This window comes from Dermochelys coriacea, chromosome 9 (assembly GCF_009764565.3).
Source record: "Dermochelys coriacea isolate rDerCor1 chromosome 9, rDerCor1.pri.v4, whole genome shotgun sequence".
NCBI classification, from domain to species: Eukaryota; Metazoa; Chordata; order Testudines; family Dermochelyidae; genus Dermochelys; species Dermochelys coriacea.
Genome location: NC_050076.1, coordinates 82792578 through 82815066, shown reverse-complemented (window position 1 = coordinate 82815066; position 22489 = coordinate 82792578). Strand labels below are relative to the sequence as shown.

The following is a 22489-nucleotide window of genomic DNA, read 5'->3' as shown; positions in this document are numbered from 1 at the left end:
CTCAGAGATTCAATAGCAGAGTTGGGAATAATACTTAGGAGTCCTTATACTCTGTCTCTTTCACTCACCATGAGCCACCCTGCAAGGTACTGTATGTATCTTGGTTATAAATGCTCCTGTCATTGTTCTGACATCAGGTCAGGGAATGTGACATTTTGAAAGCAGAATCATGAGCTATGTTTTTTTTTAAATACAGTAAAAACTGGGATTAATGAATAATCTATGACATGCTTTGATTTATAACAATGTGGAGAGCACGAGTGCACTTTACATGCATGGTAGGGCAAATCTCTCTTACACATACTTTGTAACCCTTTAAAACTACAGAACAGTCTTTCAGCTAAGTTGCATGATGCCCAACTGGTATCCTGCAGTTGGTGCTATTCAAGAGACCCCGTTTTGATTCCCAGCTGCCTTCTTTTACTCTAGAGCAGTGGTTCTCAACCTATTTACCGTTGTGGACCGCATAAGGGCCCAAAATGTGTTATGTGGGCTGTATCCAATACTACCTGTATGGCCCTGAGGATGTCACATGGGGTCTGTGCTGATTGGGCTGCAAGTGGCCCCCGGGCCACAGGTTGAGAACCACGGCTCTAGGTGATGGTGTGGAGAAATAAACAATTTATGTTGCTATATAGCAACCCCTATTGGTAGAACTAGGAGAACTCCAAAGGGAGTGTGGACCAGTCTTCATTAGATGCCATCACATGGTTGCTTTGAAGAGAGGCTCACTTGAACCCAAAAAAGGTAATTATACGCAACCTCAGAAATAATATTTTGCTCATCTATAGCACTTTCCACCTGAGGAATTCAAAACATCTTTGTGGAGGACATTTGGATAATTAAGAGATGGTGGTAATAAAGATCCAGATCTGGAAGTGGTTCTCTGAACTTGTCCACTGTTGTTAGGACTCTATAACTAATGGATCTGAATCTCTTTGCAATAATCCATAATTGCAAACTGACTCTGATCACGGCATTGCTCGTGTCTCACTTCAAAATGACTCCTGACCATGCTAGGGAGAGTTTAAAATTAACCAATTATATAATGCTCAGACAGTAGGAGAATATATATCATATGTACAGGTAAATAGCTACTTTCTAATGGCCTTGAAACAGAAACAGTCTTCAGGAGAGATTTGACTATTTATTATTATTTTATATATATTGCAGTAGTGCAGAGTGAGCCCAGTCATATTCCCAGATCCCGTAAGTGCTAGATACTGTACAAACACAGAACAAGAATAAAGTCCCTGGCCCAAGGATCTTACAATCCAAGTATAAGAGACGGACCAACAGACTCATACAACAAACAGAGGGAGCACAAAGAAACTATGAGATAAAACTAGTTAGATGAAAAGCTCTAGTCACTGCATACCAGCTGTTTAATCACTGGTGCACGTTTTTGTAGGTATCGTGGTAGAGGAAAATACTGACCACAGCATCATGAGTCAGCCTACCTCACTCCCAGCACTCCTTCCCATTTGGTAAACAGAGTATGTTTGATTGAGGATGGAGGTGTGACCCTGCTTTAGAGAATCATAGAAATGTAGGGTTGGAAGGGACGTGAAGGGGTTGAGGCAGGATTAAGTCAACATAGACCATCCCTGACAGGTGTTTGTCCAACCTGTTCTTAAAAACCTCCAATGATGGGGCTTCTACAACCTCCCTTGCAAGCCTATTCCAGAATTTAACTATTCTAGTTAGAAAGTTTTTCCTAATATCTAACCTAAATCTCCCTTGCTGCAGATTAAGCCCATTACTACTTGACCTGCCTTCAGTGAACATAGAGAATAATTGATGACCAGCCCCTTTATAACAACCCTTAACATATTTGGAGACTGTTATCAGGTCCCCCTCTGTCTTCTTTTCTTAAGACTAAACATGCCGACTTTTTTAACCTTTCCTCACAGGTCAGGTTTCCTAAGCCTTTTATAATTTTTATTGCTCTCCTCTGGACTCGTTCCAATTTGTCCACATCTTTCTTAAAGTGTGGCACCCAGAATGGGACAAATTACTCCAGCTGAGGCCTCACCAGTGCCAGGTAGAGTAGAACAATTACTGCCTGTCTCACATACGATTTTTCTGTTAGTACACCCCAGAATTATATTAGCCTTTTTCACAATTGCATCACCTTGTTGGCTCACATTCAACTTTTTCTGCAGTTGAGCAGATTTCCCCACTGTTTTCCCTCTTAAGTGTTTATGTTCTGGAACACTTGGTTGAAAAACAAACCAGCAGGAGACACAGTTGGTCCAATAATTAGGTCACTAGTGAAGGACTTAGGAGACCTGGGTTCAAGTCCCTGTTGTGCCCAACACTTTCGGTGTGACGTCGAAATGGACATAATTGTACCTCCATGCTTCACAGGCTAAATTCATTAAAACTTGTAAGGTCTGTTCATGTACTATGGTAACGGGGACTATTTAAATATCTAAGATTGCTAGACCCAGCCCAGACTTAACAAGGAGGTTGCTGCTGCTGACAACACACTCATAATATTCCTATTTTTCATTTCCTCATTTCCTCATTCTTCCTGTGTGTTTGTCGCCTTCTGTCTCTGGTTTCAGTACAGAGGGGAAAATGTCTTTTTCTCAAGAAAGGGAGCTATATATATTCTATATATATTCTCTCAATAAATTATGATATGATAACCTTAGATGATCTGGTCTCTTGCCTTGGAATCCTGAGCCTGTCCAGGAACTGAAGTTCACTGTGAGCTACAGGTGTCACCAGCCTGGCTAGTAGAATCAGTATTGGTGTTTTCATTGTCAATGTTAATTGTTCTGGAGAGGTGCAGGCAGGCATGTCTTGTATATTGTATTGGCTCAGGTAATGTATTGGCTTGTGTGTATGTGCACCAGCCAGTTTATAATGGTCACTTTTGAGTCATTCAGTCCTGTAGTTCTCCATTGTTTGGTGAGTTTGTGTGTGTGTTGGATGATACTTTGAATATGCCAATCTATGAAGGGATTCATTCTAAGCCAGTAGCACTTGAGATGTTGAGCCAAATTCAGCCATCATATGAACAGGTGCAACTCCCTTCGACTTCAATGGGAGATGCGCCATTTTACAGCAGCGTCTATTTTGGTCTGATGTGGTTGTCCTCCCCAAAATGTCAGTACATCCTGCTCAAACTCAAGACAGGAAAATAAACCCATGATTCCTGCATGGTGATGCAGAGATCTAACCACTAGGATGCTTCTTGCATCTCTTCAATAAACTCCAATCCTGAGACTTCCAGGGTACAGAGAAGTAAACTGTGCAGACAAACTCTGCTGTGCTGGCCTCTTAGATCTGGACTAGGAGTTGAACCCAAATTCCTTGCATGGCAATGCAGATCACTACTCACTAGGGTGCCTCTCATGGCTGAAATAAGCTATAACCCTGAGAGTTCCAGCAATGTGACAGTCTTTTATTATCAAAATCTAAATTCTCTTCTTTCTCATTGTCCGGAGGAAAACACAAGTGGGAATTTCTTCAAAATGCCATACATTTGGCAGCTTTTCCATCCCCTCTCTTTAGATAGATTCTCCCTCTGGAATAAGCAGCAGAACTGTCTCTCTGCTCTACTGTTTATTTATGGACTTTTCTTTTATTACGTAGCCCTGTTGACTCTTGTCAGCTGACTCCACAGACATTCTGGCTTTTAATTTCCAGGTATTAAAGTTGTCAATGGAGACCAGGAGAAGCACAAAAGTATCTGTTTAACTTGGCCCCCAGCCTGTGTGCCTTGGAGTGCCAGATAAAAGAAATTTTATTAGGGTTTAGTTTGGCCACACAATGAGAAACTTTCAGACCCTTGCTGGCTTCCACCAAGTGTTCTCCTTCTGTTTCTGTCCCCTCTAGGGCAGGGGACTGCATCTGGGAATGGCTCTGTCTGTCACCTAAATCACACTGATGTTTGAAGAGAGACTTAAACAGTGACATTTAATATTCGCTCCCAAGCCAGAGAGATGATGAGTTTGATCCGAAGTGAGTTCTGTGACTAACCATCTATGGCAAACTGAAATACAATTAACTTTCAAAAATGTTCCTTTCATGCAAAATGCATGTCCTAAATTAAAACAATCCAGAGGTCTTTACATTTTACCTTTTAATGCTCTAGAATGAAATGTCAGTAAATATAGTCTTTTCTTGCTCAGCAGGAGGGAAATGTACATATGCTTGGAATATATATCGTAGTGGTAGGCTGCAGCTTCCTTGTTCTGACTGTCCTTGAAATCTCATTTGCTACATAGAAAATGCCACATTGGATCAGACAGTTGGTCCATCTAGTCTGGCATCCTGCCTCCAGTAGTGGCCAGTACCCATTGCTTCAGAGGAAAGCAAAACCCCTCTTATAATAATGCTGTGAGTTAATTGTGCAATGTTGCATAGGAGGAAAAAATCCTTCCTGAGCCACACAGGTGAATAGTTTAAAGCCCAAAGCATGATGAGATTTAATTACCCATAGTATTAAGTAGCTACAAATGTTAATAATGGTTCATACAATGACCTAATCTGTTAAAATTCAGCCACAGTATTTACCTCAGTGAATTCCACAGGTTGACATTTAGGTTGGCTGCCTAAAGAAGTATTTTCCTTTATTGATTCTGCCTTCACTAACCTTTACTTTTAAATGACCTCTTCTCATATGAAAGGAGAGAGTAGAAAGAAGCGACTGGTTAGTTTTCACTATGCCCTTCATAATGCTGAATATCTCAATCAAGTCCAGTGTGGAGGACTGTGTGGGGAGGGTGAGTTTCACCTAAAATATATTTTGAAATTGGCCCAAGACAGTAACATCTTATACAGGGACCAATGCAAAAATTCTTGAATTTGTGCCTGCAGGAATTTGTTACATTTTGAGAAGGGTGGTGGTGGAATCTGAACATTGCAATTTCCATACTCAAAAGACGAAAAGTGCCGCTTTTCTCAGGTGCAAGTTTGTATTCAGTGCTAGTTGGGGAAACGCCTGTTTCACACCCACATGATACACTTGTGAGACTGTGCCTAGCTCACATTACACACTCAGTTCTGGGCTCCTCTGCATCAGGAAGATGGCTATAAACTGGAGAGGTTTAAGTGTAGAGCAACAAAAATGATTAAGGCACTGGAGGAACTAACTTATGAAGGAAGATTAGAAGAAAGCAAATATATAGCCTGGCTAACCAGTGACTCATGGGGACATGCTAATCATGCCTTCAGGCTTTCTTTCTACAGTGCCCATACCCTGGTGCCTAAACCCTCTTTGTAAATTGTAAATACCAACAGAGGGAGTTGATAGGTTTGGACCAAGTGTATATAATTAAGTGCCTGTCTACTCTATTAGTAGAAACTTGTCAGAGGACCATACTACAAAACACTTGTGTCCTGTCCAATTACAATACAGTTAAAATTTGTGGAGAGGATGGGAGCTTAACGGGGTTAATAATAGGTCATATGACTTGACAAAAGACTTGGACAAGTCCAGGTTAGCTTGATAATGTGACATGGTTAAAATATGGTTAAGTCCCTCCACACTACAGACTTTTATTGATTCTACCTGGGTCTCCTGGCATGGTGAAGACGGGCCATGAAAGTGGGATGAAACCGAGCAAAGGAAAGTTTAAGTTGAATATTAGGAAATGTTTCCCAATGGTGAATGTATTAGGTTGGGCAGGGAGGCGGGGGAGGCTGTGCAGACTATACTATAGGGACAATCTTGCACTAGCTACAGGGAAGTGGACTAGATGACTGAATAGGTCTCTTCCATCTCACTCTTCTGTGAGCCATTGATTCTGGTTTGAAGGTAAAGAACAATTAAAATACCCCAAGAACTGGAAGCTCATTACTCGGGCTGTTTATTTTTCTGTAAGAGGGAGCCAGTTTCTAATGGCTCAGAGCTCAGTGAGGAATGCATGAATGATGACTGTAAGAGTATTTCTTGGGGGCAGGAGACAACAGAACTCTAAATAATTGAGGACTCCCCAGGCTTGAGGTAGAACACTCATTCCCAGTGCTGTGGAGCTGTTCATGTTGCTCTACCCAAGCACCTAGTCTTAACCAGGTAAGCCTCTGTGGCCCTTAAAAATCCTGGATGTGATCAGAGGCCTTGTTTAAGGAAAGACAGGCAACTGAGCTGTGCAGCGGCAAGTCCACCAATTTATGCTGATGTTTACATCTTGTAATAATAATAAGTGAACTGCAGAGCCTCCTGATAGCTTTTATAGGGACTTAAGGAGACACTTTTCCAGAGTAATAGTAGGCATTCTTTCAATGAAAAAATACCAGAGGCTTTAATCACCAAGGTTGTTTTTTCTCTAATAGTTGAGTCTGGTTCAGAATTTGGTTTTAGGAATGAGTGAATGCTGTGCAGTAGAAATCCAATACTACTTTCCCTCTGGCAGGGTCAGTATCTCACTGGTCAAGTGGCGGAGAAATTTGAAGGGTTACGGTCAAAAATTCATGCTTTTGAAACATTCATAAGGTACCTATCTATAGGCTGGACAATAACCAAATGCAAAACAAAGTTAAAAGGAAGCCACAAGAGGACCAATTCACCACTGGAATAAGTGATTGCAGCTGTTTTGGCATCAGTGGAGTTGTGCCTGATTATGCCAGTGATGAATTTGGCCCAACCATCTCAAATATACAGCCAACTCAAATGAAAGGCTCTGGCACAGGCTCCCCCACACCCAAGATGGTCAATTCCCACTGAATACAAGGAATAGAGGGCTGAGAGGCAGTGCAGCGTACCATAATGAGCACACGAACCAAAAATATCTTAGTTCTAGGGACTCTTGCCACTGCATCACTGTGTGACCTTGGACAAGTTACTTAAGCCAAAATTTTCACGGATTCTGAGTGGTGCAAATTTTGGATAGTCCCAGTCTGGATCATTGTGCTAGGTGCTGTACAAACATAGAGATAGATGTGGTCACTACCCCCAAGAACATATGTACTAGTAATAAAAAGAAAAGTCTTCAGCTGTAATTGCATACATCAGCCTGGAGCAACCTTATCTCCCACCTCTATTCACCAGAAAACAGGAGGTAACAATAGGAATTCTGACCGACCCTTCTGAGCCACTTTCTCTGGGTCAGCGGTGGCCTCAAAGCATGGAAGATCCCAGGGCTGCATATGAAAGCCTTAACTGTGCAGCTGTCTCCCTAAGGCTATGCCTACCCTGTAAGCTGCAGCTGTGATGCCCAAGTCAGGAAGCCATTCTCGACGAGAGCTAGCCCAAGTATAAACAGTAGTGTAGCCATGGTAGCGTGGGTGACAGCAGTGGAGTCTTAGCCATGCCAACTCTGTACCCCCGGGGTTCGGGAGGGTTTGTCCTCAGTTCAGCCAAGCTGTGCTGCCCCGCCTATGCTACCAAGGCTACATGACTATTCATACTCAAGCGAGCTCTCCTGGAGCTAGTGTGACTATGGCTACGTGAGCTAGGAATCACAGCCCTAGCTTGTAGTGTAGATGTGGCCTAAGGGTCACCATTTCCTATGCTCTTTCCCTGGACACATCCTATCTGAACAGGAACGCCAGATGCTGCCAAGCGCGGCTGTTTGGTTTGAATCCTGGGCACCAAGATTGAATCCTGGGCACCTTAGACCGGCTCAGGCAAAGGCACAGCCCTCAGCGACAGGAGCTGGATGCTGCATCTCGGAGCCTGCAGCACATCAGCTGAGCCCCAGTCGGGGGTATCAGGGTGCTCAGCCAAGATTAGCCTGAATAATTGTTTCAGAGCAACCGAGCATCATTAGATCAGACAATAAAAGCCCCAGACAAACCCCATACCCAAGCAAAAGCCAAGCCTGCTATAGATCTTAATAATAACTTGATTAAAGAGTCTCCAGGAGGATTTTAAAGCAGGGCTTGGTGCTGGCACATTAATGTTACAAGATGAAACCTGACACTCTGTCCTCATCGTTATGTCCCACACTTCCTCGAATGCTGATTTAGATGTAGTCCCTCTTTTGCTCTCGTAAAGCCAACGTAATATGCTCCTGACTTCAGAAATAGTTATTACTTGTCTAACAGGATTCCCAGGCCCAAGGTATCAGATTCAGCCTCAGTAAACTCTTGACACCAGCAAGTAGTGTTGCCAACTTTTCAACTTGACAGAGCAAGCAAATGCAAGACAAATAAACAGTGAGATTTCAGCAAAAAATAATAAACGCAGCCACCCTGGTTTAGAAAACATGCTAAGCCTTTGAAAGATTTTGGGTAAGAAGAGGATGACTGTTTGAAATGGGTCCAGGGTAAATGTTTCTGATAGAGAGAGATACACAGTTAACAAGGGTGACATTATCTCCCCCACTAAACTAACACTCTTCTTTGACCTCTTCAAGCCATTTGGAGAATATTATAAGTGCTTCTCAGGGATATTTTTCAAGTTACGGGCGTGTAGGATCAAGGGATAACTTGTCCTGAAATGAAAGGATGCCAAGACCTTCCATAATTAATATCTAAATGAACATATCACTTGGGCCACAGAGATTCTGTAAGATAGTTTAAAAAAAGAGTCTAGCAAAAGGATCTTCTCAGCTGGGGTGAACTTTGAATGCTGAATGGAAAAACAGGCCAAGGACAAACACTCCTCTGTCCACCAGGAGATTGCTGGAGTCCTGAGAATGAGGTGGGTATGGATGCTGCTTGCTGCAGGTCTTGGATCTAGATTAGATTTCTATTCAAATGCCCATGTGTGGACTGGCTGGCACAGGAAGTACCTGGTGTACAGTTACGAATGGAATACCAAAAAAGATCTGGATTTAGAAGACCAGATATCCAGCTGGGAATATTTAATCGGAGCATATATTAAATGAAGTCAGTGGAATTAAACCAATTGATACTAACTCTGGATCTGGTCCAGTGTCCAATTCAGAAGTTTTATTTGAGGCTTGAACCTCTACAGAGCTGGGCTGGAAATCTCACAAGAATAAATTCACTTCTGGGGTTTTGAATGTGTCTGCTTCTGAATGGCAATGCCTGGTGTGTGGGAATTTGGTGCTTCCGATGCTTGCTGAAAACCTGAAGGGGCAGGAAAGAAAAATCCACCAGCTACTCATCTGAACACGTCTGAATCTCTGAAACAAGTTTCATTCAAACATGATGCTAAAAAAATGGGCAAATATCATCAGGGGAGGGAGGGTTTTATTTGAATCAGTGCATCCACCCCTTGTGTGCATGAAGACACAGAACTTTGTAAGGATGCCTGCTGTCCCTTTTTAGGTACAATATTGGGTCCTTAATTCTCCCGCTGTCCTGCAGAATGAATTCTGATGAACACACTGAGTTCCTTTCCTGCAGGACAAGCGGAATTTGAAAGCTTACATCAGTTCTGCAAGGATAACATGAGCCTGCTCTGTAACTTTTATCATATACCACAGACTGAGTCTACTCCTCCGAACGATAACTGGGACTTCATGGAGCTGAAGTGTGAAAAGCCAAGGCAAGCTTCCGTCATCCTTTCTCTCTGTCTGTCAGGAACAAGTCAGTAGTCCCTCTCAAGTACTGACTGTTGCCCTCTGACTGTGCACACTCTGAAATGAGCCTGCTAACACTGTGCAGAAACAGTGCAAGCTTCTCCCAATATACCACACCTCACAAAGAAGGTCAACTGTGTTCTGTGAGGAATTGTAGAAAATACCATTGTGGAAAAGCTGTGTTGAATTTAATAGGGAGAAGCCAAGTCAATAGGGTTCTATCTGTCTTAGATACTACAGTGATAGATCTTACAGAAAACTCCAAGCAGTTTGGTTGAAATTCATTGTAAATTCCTAACTAACTGAACAGAGAATGAGATCCTTCCCATAGTTTCTTTTGAAGAACTCTGTAGCAGAGATACTATTCTCTATTAGATTCTGTAAGCTGACTCCAAAAACCTACATAAGGGTTAATATTTTCTATAGGACTTTTTTTTATAAGAGTGGAGATGGAAAAGACCTGTTCAGAACCCCAGGCATGCTCCCCCCGCTACAATGCCTGATTGTTCTTTGCAGGGAGATGCAGAGCTAGAAGTCAAAGGCTGTTTGCTTTCTGAAAAATACCAATTTTAGTGTGATCGGTTTTAATGGCCTTTTGCTATGGGTGGACAAACACCCCCTGATCCCCATTGGCCCAATCCCTACGTGGAACCCAAATCTGCAAAGACTGATCAATAGGCTTCTGATAGTAGCAGACTGGAGAGTGAGAGGGTGTTGGGGACTTGAGTGGGAGACCATGGGAAGAGGGAAGGACATGACAAAGGGATTGTCATGGAGAAGGAAGTTTGGAGATCTTGGTTCTGAAACACATACAAGCCTTTTAGTGCTTATCCCAATTTTCTCATTTTTTTCATCACTAGTGTTCTGGAAAGATCCATCTCATCCTTTAGGTCCGCAGTAGGCTGACATATGTCTGGTAGGCACTGACATATTTATAAGGGCTCTTCATCCGCTTGTCTCTGGTACTATAAAGTTTGGCTAGTTCTCGAAATTGTCCCACCCGTAAATAGGAACATTAGAAAGAGACAGGGAAACGTTAACATACTCTTAATATAGTCAATATCCTTATACTCCTATATTATGTTTGCCACTTGCACCACATTTGTGTCTCCTAGGGGTTAGACCCTGAAATAAACCAACTTTATTTGAAAGTCTGACCCCCTTTGAATATGATGATTCAGAAGCATGAGGCAGCTTCTCCTTTGGAAAAAGAGTTAATTTGATTAGTGGTGCATCCTGTGCTGAGGTTGATGAAATTGGTTTTAGAGCTTTATCAGACTAATTAATGTTCACACTGTGTGCAGGGAAACACATGTATGAAAGCCCCGCTAGAGGAACAGCTTTCTTTTCAGAAGTCTGGGATTCTGTTTTATATGCAAACTGGTACCTCTTTTCTCTATGCTGTGACCAAAACTGAACTGCGCTTCTTCAGTTTGAACTGTATTAACCATTCTCTTTCTGTTGTAATCCTGAAGCCCAGAGCTGCTGGTGCTGCAGACTACGTGTTCCATTTGGAATCAGAAGCTTTTTTTTACAACCTTTTCTGGACAGGACACTGACTCCAAAGAAATGTTCCCAAAGTACTCACGCTAGAGCCATAATCCCATAAGGCCAGGAGCGGATTTCCAGCCTCTTCAGGCTTTTCATCTCATCCGATGTCAGCACCATCCCGCTATCCGACTCGCTCTCCTGTACAGTGAAAGGAACGGGACATCAGTAACATGGTAACTGAAAAGGACAGCACTGCAGCTCTGTCGCATTCACAGCAAGGGGGGAAAAGCGTGATGGAGAGTTTGTACTGGGCAGCAATGAAAGCCACCGGAGAAGGAAGAGCAAAGGGGCCAGTTCAAACACCAAGTTCCAGCTGGAGTCTATCCTTCTCTCACTTACTCTTCTGAAGCATTTTTTTGTGCTGTGATAGGGGCCAGACTCTCAGTCCTGCAGGCTGAATTCCCTCATTTGTCCACAGAGCAGGTGAAGCCCAGGCAGGAGCAGTGCAAGGATTCCTCATCCCTGGAGAGGCCACCCCTAGGTGGGATTGAGGCTCCAAGGCCAGTTCAGTTACTGGCCCCTCAGGCACTGACTGCCAACAAGGAAGCCATTTGTAGAGGTGATTTTTTTTTTTTTTTTAGGTACACACTAGTGTACTAGGAGCTGGAGTGAGACCTACCAACACATTCCACACACAGCATCAAAGAGTCTTTACATGGGCATTTGCCAGGCTGGGTTGGACTCAAATCAACAACCTACAGCACTAACGCTCTGTATTATGGCCCCCAGTCAGCAAAAGCACTGGCACACGTACTTTAAAAACTCACCTCTATACAGCAAAGCACTTAACAACACACACAACTTTCAGCTCTTCCATAATGCTCACTGATTTTGAAATTAAGTTCATGTTTGTGTACTTTGCTAAATTGGGGCCTATGTTACCATTCCGCTTAGCATCTGGGCCCCTTGGTACTTTTTGTTTGGCCTTTGAAAATTTGCCTTGTTTTTATGGAGTTAAAAATGTTATTGATCAGTTTTAAAATGGCCATAAAATGCAATGATATGCACTGGGCTCAAATAATGTATACAGACAGAAAGACATTTACAGTGAGGGAAGACTGTGTCAAATAAAAAAAAGCAAACATAACTAACGATTCTGCTTTCTGGTATTTTAAAGAGAAATTCTACATACACATATCACAAGAAGAAGCTTTTTGCCATTTTAAATTTGAAATCTGTTATTAAACATGATGTAGGGGTACCTTCTAGATTGTGGAGCTGAAATTTGAATGAAGGTTTATAAAGTGCACATCCATTTATAGGTCTCCTGAGATAAACGCTATCTTAAATACCTTCTAGAATTGCTCTCCCTATTAGAAACACTTCTTACTGAACTAAAGAAAATGTAAGTGTGGTACCAGATTAGACCACACGAACTCCTTGCAAGGAGTCAGAGTAGCAGCTGTGTTAGTCTGTATTTGCAAAAAGAAAAGGGTACTTGTGGCACCTTAGAGACTATCAAATTTATTTGAGCATAAGCTTTCGTGAGCTCACAAATAAATAAATAAATAAATAAATTTGTTAGTCTCTAAGGTGCCACAAGTACTCCTTTTCTTCTTGCAAGAAGTATGGCACAGTAAACATATCTTGCAGGGCTCCTTCTTTGTACTCAATTGGACAAAAAAAATCTTTCATCTGTCCTGCAGAGTTGTGAAATTTAGGTCTAAAAGATAAAGTGGTATTAAAATAAAAGGGAGGGGGCTCTGATTCAAAAGCTATGATTGTTAATTATTATTAATTTTTATTATCTGCACTAAGCTTATGTCTAGAGGCCCTGAATAGGGCCAGTTTGCCATTGCACTAGGTTCTGCACAAATTGACAAGTAGACATGGTCCCTGTTCCAAATAACTATAAAAATTTTAAATGAAAACAGGTGGGTTTTTTGAGGGTGGGGGAGAAATTCTTTACCACTTAAATACTCCCCTTCAGTTCTGGAAAGTGGCATCAACAGCAGCTGTGCTGTGCACTTGAACCAAAAAGGGAAACTAACTAGAAATGGGAATGAAACTGTGATCAGTCTGCAATCTGAGTGAAGTGGAAAAGTGAACAAGTGTCATACAGAGTGAATAGAAAATCAGATTGTTCTCAGGGGGTAGTAACACAAGTCAGAAAACGTGAATGTTTTTATTTTTTTAAATTTATGGGGTGAAATCCCAGCCCCACTGAAATAAGTGACAAGGATTTCACCCCAGGTTTATATTTTAACAATAAGTGACCCCATAATTTATTTCTCAACCACATATTTATCTGAATTGCTGCTTTCATAGTATCTTTAAACAACTACAAGAAAATGAATAAAAAAACTACAAGTAATGAGCACTAATGCAGGACAGATGTGGTTGTGTACTTTGAACTATTTGAAATACTGACCTAATCATTATTAATTCCTTTGGCATTTAATGTACTGGCACTAATCCTTGTGCACTCAGTAGTAAAGTGGATGACACAAGGGCTATACTTACCCACTGCAATACCACTTTAATTCTGTCATTATTTTAATGTCACCCTCTTTCCTATATGTAGGAAAAATATTATCACCGAATATGTACTGATTTTAGAAATGCCCCTCATGATGTGGTCTTTGGAAAAGGGATGCAGATGCAGGCAGTTGGTCACCTATTTGTGATAGCTGTCTGTCTAGTGAAAGTACTTGTGTGATACAGACAGATCTATCTGTAGAGGGAGCATATAGCAGTTCATGGGAATTCTTACCCTACAGATCCCTAAGACTGTGGAATAGGGATGGAGGTCTAGAAACTGAATATGGTAAAGGAATAGGAAATAACAGGCAACAGTTCTGCACTGGCAAGAGGATGGACTAGAGATATGCTTTCTAGGATCAACTCTAGATGGACACCTCACCCTTCCCAGGAGAGTATATATTCATCAATTGGAGAAGAAACTCCCTGCACAGGGGACCATGCAGGATGGGGAGAGCGAGCGAGCATGAGAGCACTCCCTGCCTGGGAGAGCATATGGACTATAGGAAGAGACAAAAATGTGTGCATCCTCCCTGTCCTTTACTTGCTCCACAGCCTGTGGGTGCTCACCCTCTCCCTCAGCCAGATGTTCACCTGAAGGCTTATTGCTGTGGAGTTTTTGAGCAGACAGGGGTTGCCCCATGGTGCCAGTGGCTCTGGCTCTAAGGCAGGAAGCATGGGGAGAGATTATACTGAAGTTCACAAGGAGCTGAACTACAAAAGAAGCTCTTGAGTTATTTTATATGGAAGGAGAAGAGAGACAACTAGATGCTTTGTGACCCCAAAAGAGGCCACGTGAAGTTCCTGGCACTGAGCAGAGCTGGAATAATCATGCTTTTAGCCTCCATGTGAATTGCTCCATGAAACAAAGTGCAGGATCCCCTTTGCCCTCCTGGATCCAGGGCCAAATCCCCATTGGGGTTTCTGTCCCCTCTCCTAGAATGAAGCACACACATGCTCCAGAAACTCTTTTGGGCCTTGATGACAGCAGGCCTGCAAACCTGCTGGAAGGGGAAGTGTTCACCTCGCTTACCTCATTCATTACTTTCTGCTTCTCCACTGGCACCTCATCAAATGTCTTCACACTCAGTGGTCTCTTCTTACTGTTATTACTGAAAAGGAGAAGGGTGAGAGATCAGCGCACAATCATCAGCCTTGGCTAGGATAATTTAGTTGGTGTTGGTCCTGCTTTGAGCAGGGGGTTGGACTAGTTGACCTCCTGAGGTCTCTTCCAACCCTGATCTTCTATGATTCTATGAACCATTCATGATGACCCTGTAACTTTCCTTCTTTCCCAATTGGCTGCTGACCTGGCTCTGTAGCTCAAACAATATCCCTGAACCAAAGTGAGGTTCCTTCTTCAGATTTTCAACTACATCTTGTAACCAGTTAGTAGGGCTCCGACAAGCAGCATCCATATATGAGTTATAAAATGAGACCCCCCCCCACCCTGGAGCTGCTGATAAAATCCACACTATCAGGACTTCAGATAAAAAGGGACAGTGACATGGATAACCCATAGTATTTTAAATTACAGGATAAGGGCTAGGTTCTGGATTCTCTTGGCCTACCAGGGGAAAGTCATATGGCTATACACCACCATCATTAGTAGACATCTCAAAGGATAGGACAGGGATATACATATGTCCCCTCCCTTTCCTGATCCTTCCCTTTCTATACGGATGGCAGACCATGGTCAATGCTGGTGGGTGCGCAAGCTGCACCACCTTAAGTGCTATAGCAGTTGCCACTCCTGTGTGCACTTCCATCGCACCCAGCACAGCATCTCAGCTGCCTGCCTCCTCCACACACAGAATGCAACGCCAGTCCGAGCCATTCTGCGTCCCACAGGACAGTGGCTTCTAAAGCCGCTAGCCAATCCCAAGAGTTTATTAAATACAAAACACTGAAAACCAATTAAAGAGCCAATCAGACCTAATATTTATTAAAGCAAAATGAGAGCAGGGCCAGAACTGGAAGCTTTGCAAAGTGTTATTATAACTCCCCGAAACCTTGGTGGTTCAGATAAGAGAGGCTGGATCCAACTGTGCCTAGCTTTGTTTCTGAAAAACCCAATGTCCAGCTTCCTTGGCCCATCTTTAGACAGGACCAAAGTTTAAGGCACAGACAAATTCAGTGACACTCAAAGCAAACCCCTCTTCCCCAGAAAAGTATTCAAAGCCAACTGATACAAGCATGTTGGGGACTGAAACTGAAATCACAGGAGTGGGAGCTTCAGGAGAGGATGGTCCATCTAAAACACATGGGATTGATAGCCTGCCTTAAAGGCAGACAATGTGGCAAATCACTTTGGGGAAGGGGCAGGGGTCAGCAACATGTCTGTAGACAGACACAAGTGTCCATCCATGGTAAAATTTTTGAGGTCCGTGGGGGGCGCTCACCTCGGGCGGCTTCCTGTTCCTGCTGTTGCTAGTGGAGGTGCGGCCAGGTGGCTCTACACGCTGCCTCTTCCCTCCTCCCCCATGAGCGCTGATTCTGCGGCTCCCAGCCCATTGGCCAGAAACCATGGCCAGTGGGACCTGTGCGGCCAGTGCCTGCAGATGGGGCAGCGTGTAGAGCTTCTTGGCCGTGCCTCTCTACGAGCCTGAGCGGGGACATGATGCTCCTTCCAGGGGATGCTTGAGGTAAGCATCACCTGGAGCCTGAGCTCTCCTCTGGGGACCCAACACTCTGCCCCAGCCCTGATCCCCTTCCTGCCCTCTGAACCCCTCGATCCCAGCCCAGAGCACCCTCCTGCATCCCAAAACCCTCATCCCCAGCCCCACCCCAAAACCTGCACCCCAGCTAGAGCCCTCACCCCCCACACCCCAACCCCCTGCCCCAACCCAGACCCCCTCCCACACTCTGAACCCTTCAGCTCCAGCCCAGAGGCCCCTCCTGCATGCCAAATCCCTCATCCCTGGCCCCACACCAGAGCCTGCACCCCCAGCCTGAACTCTCACCCCCTTGCATCCCACGCCCCTGCTCCAGCCTGGAGCTCCCTCCCGCACCCTGAACCCCTCATTTCTGGCCCTACCCTAGAACCTGCACCCTCAGCCCAGAGCCTGTACCTCCTCCCACACCACAACCCCCTGTCTCAGCCTGGAGCCCTCTCCCATCCCCTGCCAATGTCTGTCACTAAGTCCAGTAATTTTGTCAAGTGTCTGTTGTGCAACATGGTGGTGCTGACTCCTGGGAAAGGGTTTCATAGCCAAGAGCCCTCAACCAGGGAAGGCCCTGCCCCTAGCCTAGTGCTGACTGAACCCAGGAACCATAAGCAGACCTGTTCCACTGCACAATAAATTCTGGTAGGCAGAGAAGACAACACATATGCCAAACTATGGTGATCCATGCACTTACCTGCTGGCTTAAACTACTTTCCAGCTTTGAGTTTCTTAACTGTCTAGAGTCTTAACTTGAAACCAAAGTAAGAAAGCAGTGTCCGTACCCTATTCCCAGTGCACTCCAGCGATTAATGCAATTGCTCAAGTTTTCTTCCACTGGGCAGGTCTTTGGGTTAGATTCTCCATCAGGGCATAATGTGATGTTCAGTGGAATATAGTCTTTACCATCCTAAATAATTAACAGAAGAAAGAGAAAACCAGTAAGGATCAGTTCTTCTTCCTGATGTCCTGGACATTAATGGCTATCAAGCTCTACTGGAACTATTTTCTGAGCAGGTGTCTTCACTACGAAAGCCATGTGGCTATTTGTTTTATTTCTGATTATTTCTTTAAGGCAGTCATGAAGTTCTTTGCAATACACTAAGTCCAGCGTTAAGGGCTTTGCTCAACATTCACTATCCTGTTGTCTTTCCACAAGGCAAATCTTTCATTTTGGGGAGATCCACTATGAAGAATGGATGAAAATTCCAGTGCTGGTTGCTCTTTGTGTAGATCCTCCCTTGGAGGCATCTGAGCACTAGCATTGCTTCATCAATCATGGCAGCAAAGTGTAAGACCTCCAGGTGCCCTCACATTCTGGGCCATCTTTTTCAAGCTTCTTCCCTCATAGCAACAACAGCTCTGCCTATGGTGCTAATGCGTCTGCTAGGAAAACTAAACTTATTGAGCATGCAGCAACACTGAGTGACCTCTGGCTTGGGGGACACCAAGATGTTCACATCCATTATAAAGCAGCTGGTTTTACAGGGATCCCCTGTTGCATCCTGGGACAAACCTTCAGTCGATTATTTCCAATGAGTATTATTTATTATTATGCCCCAATCAGCCTCAGTTAAGTTGGGCACTCAAAAAAGAACTAGATAAGTTCATAGAGGAGAGGTCCATCAATGGCTATTAGCCAAGATGGGCAGGGTTGGTGTCCCTAGCCTCTGTTTGCCAGAAGCTGGGAATGGGTGACAGGGGATGGATCACTTGATGATTACCTGTTCTGTTCATTCCTTCTGGGGCACCTGGCACTGGCCACTGTCGGAAGACAGGATACTGGGCTAGATGGACCTTTGGGCTGACCTAGTATGGCTGTTCTTATGTTCTTATAGGCTCTCTCAGTTAGGCGCTCAACTACATTTTCAATGTTTTGGCATCTTTGGTGATTTCCATGGGCTCAGTGTAATGGGACTCAAAACACACAAATCCATGTTAAAGCCCCATGTTTATGTGTGGGAAAGGAGAGACCCAGACCGTTAAAGCCCAATGTTTATGTGTGGCTATAGCAGAGCTGGGAATTTGAAATGAGTAATGCCTATTTATAGCCTATGAGCTTCTGTTCAACTTGAGCAGTTGCAGCTAATGACAGCCATTCCTTATTATTGCAGCCTTAAACCACTTTATTTCCTGTGCTTTCATTACAACAGTTGCCACTGCATCCTTAATATAATTCAGCACCTACCTAAGTAAACTATGAATTCTCAGAAGCAAGTGCTAATTATTACAATTATCTGTAGAAGTGGCTCCTTGTCTTCTTAAATCCATTTATCAAAATTTCCTTCCTTTGATTTTAATTCTGAGGTGTAATTAACTGCCTTGTCCCTTATCACGATTCCTGAGTTCCCTTTAATTTCCTTTGCTTGCAGCATAAGGTTCACAAACTCTTCCTGGCTTTTGCACATTGCAAAACAAGTATCTTTCAATGTAGCTTCACTGATTTATGAGTTTCCAAAAGGGAAGGGGCCAGCGGAGAGAGCTTGATTTCTTCTTATAATGGAATTGATAGTTACATAACGGAGGTATTGGGATTTTTTTAAATGGAGAGAAAAAAGTTGATCTAAGTATTATGAAATTGACAGTTATGTAATTGACTCTTTGAGCCTTAAATGGCGTCATTTTGAAGTTCCTAAAAGTAACAATGAGCTTAAATACAGAGAAAAATGGGGCCGGGAGCAGCGGGGGGACGAGAAAGAGAGACCAATTGTAGGAAGAGAACTATGCTACTGGCAGTTTGCAGTGTTGAAAACTAATTAAAATGTTTTGTGAGATAAAGAGCTATTGTTCCTCTAGGGGCAACTAAGCCTTTTTAAAATCAATGTACTGTAAGTTTCTGCTAGTTGTGGATGGATAAACGTCTCATTTTCTAACCCAAATCCCCTTTGAATATGTAGCATTTTTTGCTCCTACCCTCACACCAATAGCCGTTTTCACTGTGTTCTTTGCGGTGATGTGAAGTCATGTCTTATATTGGTGCTTAACCCTGGGATATCATCTCTGCACACATGCGACAAACCAATCGCACAGCTGTACCTGTTGCACGTTTGCCTGGAGGAGGTCTCCTAAGCGTTCAACCAGCTCTGTGAAGGTAGGCCGCTCTGTGGCAACTCCATGCCAACAATCCAGCATAGTCTGGTAGCTACGGAAAAACACATGGATTTTAGGAGAAAGTCAGTTTGTGTTTTCAAACCATTTCTTTGTGCTGTGGCTTGTCTCCATCCTCATCTAGATGACTTCCCACTTGATACCTCCAATGGGGGTGACAAATCAGATCCCTGTGTTCAGAAGCATTGCATTACACTCCCAGTCATGTCTTTTCACTCCATACTTGTGTTTCAATCAATTCTCTAAGTTGTTTACGCTGAGCTAGTTTAACTTTGAGTCGCAGGCCCTGCTGATGTGGCTGAAAGCAGGTTACAGTTACAGCTACATAGACACTCCCACAAAACTGGAAATCAAACAAACATGATAGTTCCTTGAGCTGAGATTTCATATACCACAACTAGCCTGAAATGATCTGTTAACCCCTTTGCCTATCGACGGATTGGCCCTGCAGTTGACTTGGTGGTTTGTTGTTATTGGTCTATGATATCAGGGAGCCTGCACAACCCCAAAATTTAATAAATGGGGTACAAGAAAGACAATCTGACAAACCCTCCCCCCACCTCAACACATAAATCAAAGTCCCTGTTACGATGGTTAAATTGTCTGTTGTCCATGGCTGGGAGTAGAACTCTTACATTTCTGGAGTGGAATATTCTGGTGATCTCATCCGTGTTCCTTCTTTGAGGCGGCGGCAAAAGTCCTCATCAATTTGCACTCCTGGGTATGGTGAGGCACCTGCAGGCACAGACAGAGAGGGTGACCTCAGCTGGCTTGGTCACTTTTCATCTGAATTCAAAACAGCAGTGGTGATTGCTGAGCATTCCAGCCTAACTGGAAATTTGGGGCCTGATCCTAAAAGGTGCTGATGCAATGGGAGTTGCAGGTGCTCAGCATCTCTCTAGATAAGGCCCTTTGACTGTAGAAATAACATTGTGGGCCAGATTTATAAAAGAGATTTGTATTGCTTAAAATGCTTATGTGTCTAAGTCCCATTGAAAGTCATCTTTAGGCTCCTCACATGAAAAAATACATGAATTTTAGGGCCAAAGCCAATTGCATCCATCTTCTAAATATCAGCCCTTCATGATAATAACTTCAACTAAAGCAGTACATTGTCTGGCACATTCTGATGCTCCTAAAGGATCACAATACACATATATTTTCAGGGATGAGTGATGAAACCCAAATGGGTGTGGAGGTTCAGCTCAGTTCACAGTAGCACCCAAAAGGACTTTGTTCTAGAAATTTCATTAGAACAGGAACTCCTTCTAGCTACAGGCTTCCGGTCAAGCTGAGCAATACATTCATACTAAAACCAGGGTCAGAATCACCCAGAAATGAAACATAGCAGAACAAAAGCAAAATGCATGTCAATTTCATGCCTTAAATAATCTCCTGGGTTAAGAAGAAAGGTTCCTTCTAGTTCACCTAGATACATTCTGGTTTCAAAGTAATGCCCCATTCAGTCCCTGTGACATCAATGGAACTAGCTGCTCAGGTGAATAAGGCTGGGGGGCTGCTGTAGGCTTTTAGCTATGTGACACAAAGGCCACTGGAACCATAGGTCCTCTAAATCCACCCCCAGACATGCAATTGAACTCTTCTTCCTCTTGTTCAAACCAGGTTAGTGTTGCATATGTTGGGCCAAATCCTGAAGTCCTTAGACAAAACTTCCATTGAGTGTGACCAAGAACCCTCAGAGATTGGCCCATTAATATAGAAGGGGAAAAATTGAAGGTTAGGGTCACCCTGGGAACTGGTGGAAAGAAAGTGGTTTACTCTTCCCCTTAGAACCTCAAGTACTTCAGCTTCCGCCTCTTAAGATCCCTGCATCAGACCTAAGTGGATTAACCTTTCTGGAGCCAGAGGGCTGGGTATAGATCCCTGGTATAGATCAACAGCACTACTGGTGAGCTGGAGAAATTGTTAGAGGTGCCAGGCTCTCACTCCCCACTTGATGATCTCATGCCACTAGCTCAGGACCAAAACCCCAAGCAAGGTTGCTGGGCAAGGCCCAAACCCTTGTTACGTTAAGTTCCGATTGGTTAGCAGATGAACCAAACACACTGTAGGTAAAATGCATGGAAACATGTCAGTGTCAACTCACCACATTCCCCTTGTTCTCATTAGAAGCCTGTGAGGCTGTGCCTCCAATAATGACATCTGTACTAATGTGACCAGGAAACCAATGCATACAAATAAATCATGCTCCTTAACGCAACTGTCAGGGCAAGGAGAGTATGTAAGTGACCTGAGCTGCCCTGTAACAGCTCTTGTTTTCCCTGTAGAAGTTAATTCTATGTCAGACCAGCAAGAACAGCAGAGACACTCTCCTGCTTTGGGAAATGTTCATTTTCTTCCAATAGCAGCTAGGTTTTCACCCGTTTTCTGTTTCAGTGAGAATGTAATACTAGTTCAATTTGCTGGTCTGACAGCCTGGAGATGGAAGGCCTTTGTTTATCCACAGAACTGGGGAATTCAAAGCCCACAGCAGGGAAAACACCCCATTCCACCTCCTTGCCGTTTCCTGTTTAATGTGCCTCAAACATAACCCGGAAGAACCACTTCTAGGGGAATTCTGTCTCCAGGCCCATCCAGTCCTTGACCTCCAGCCAGGGGAGGGAGGCAATTGGTGCCAATTGTGACTGCATTTTTGGATGTAAACGCACTAGGAACTGGATTGATGCCACCATCTTATTTCACATGGGTTGCCCAGCAGCCATCCGACAGAAAGAGTAATCCTCATTTTGTCCTGTTTTACATAATACAAATCATCTTCAGTGCTGTTCTATTAGACGCACAGACATAGGGATGGAGACTCTCTCTATATATGGTGGGACGCATCCTATTCCCTCACTGAATTGGAGAGTGGGAATTTTCAGTCAGCTACAGCTTGTTGTGTGGCATATGTGATTGAAATTACAGCCAAAGACCACATACACAGATTGCAAAGGGACTCAGAGACCTTTCTGGGCTGAAGAGGACTATAAATTAGTGGGTATCCCTCCCAATGGAGTCAATCTGAGCTGTGCCTGCTTACACCAGAGTTTAAATTGGGCCTAGAGCTCTAAAAAGATCCCTAGTTCATTATTAAGGATCCAGGTCAACTGGGTGAAATTCAGTGTTGGAACAAAGTCAAGAGAACTGTGATAGTGAGTAGAAGCAAAGGTCCAGAAATCAGTGGGAGTTAGGCACCTAAATATCTCTGAGAATCTGGGCCTATGAGCCTTTTTGGAC

The 22489-nt window shown here is 43.6% G+C and overlaps 1 protein-coding gene across 3 annotated transcripts in view; it reads right to left on the bottom strand.

Annotated features, from left to right (window-relative positions):
• LOC119861605 (vascular endothelial growth factor receptor kdr-like) overlaps positions 1 to 22489 on the bottom strand; it is a 189393-nt gene that overhangs the window by 5779 nt on the left and 161125 nt on the right. For all 3 annotated transcript variants that reach the window (XM_043492084.1, XM_038416926.2, XM_043492085.1), the window contains 5 exons: positions 19888 to 19987; positions 19181 to 19286; positions 16930 to 17054; positions 14515 to 14593; positions 11038 to 11138 (listed from right to left, as the gene is read on the bottom strand). In XM_043492084.1, the coding sequence (XP_043348019.1) occupies positions 11038 to 11138; positions 14515 to 14593; positions 16930 to 17054; positions 19181 to 19286; positions 19888 to 19987 (511 nt within the window). The remainder of the gene's footprint in view (positions 1 to 11037; positions 11139 to 14514; positions 14594 to 16929; positions 17055 to 19180; positions 19287 to 19887; positions 19988 to 22489) is intronic.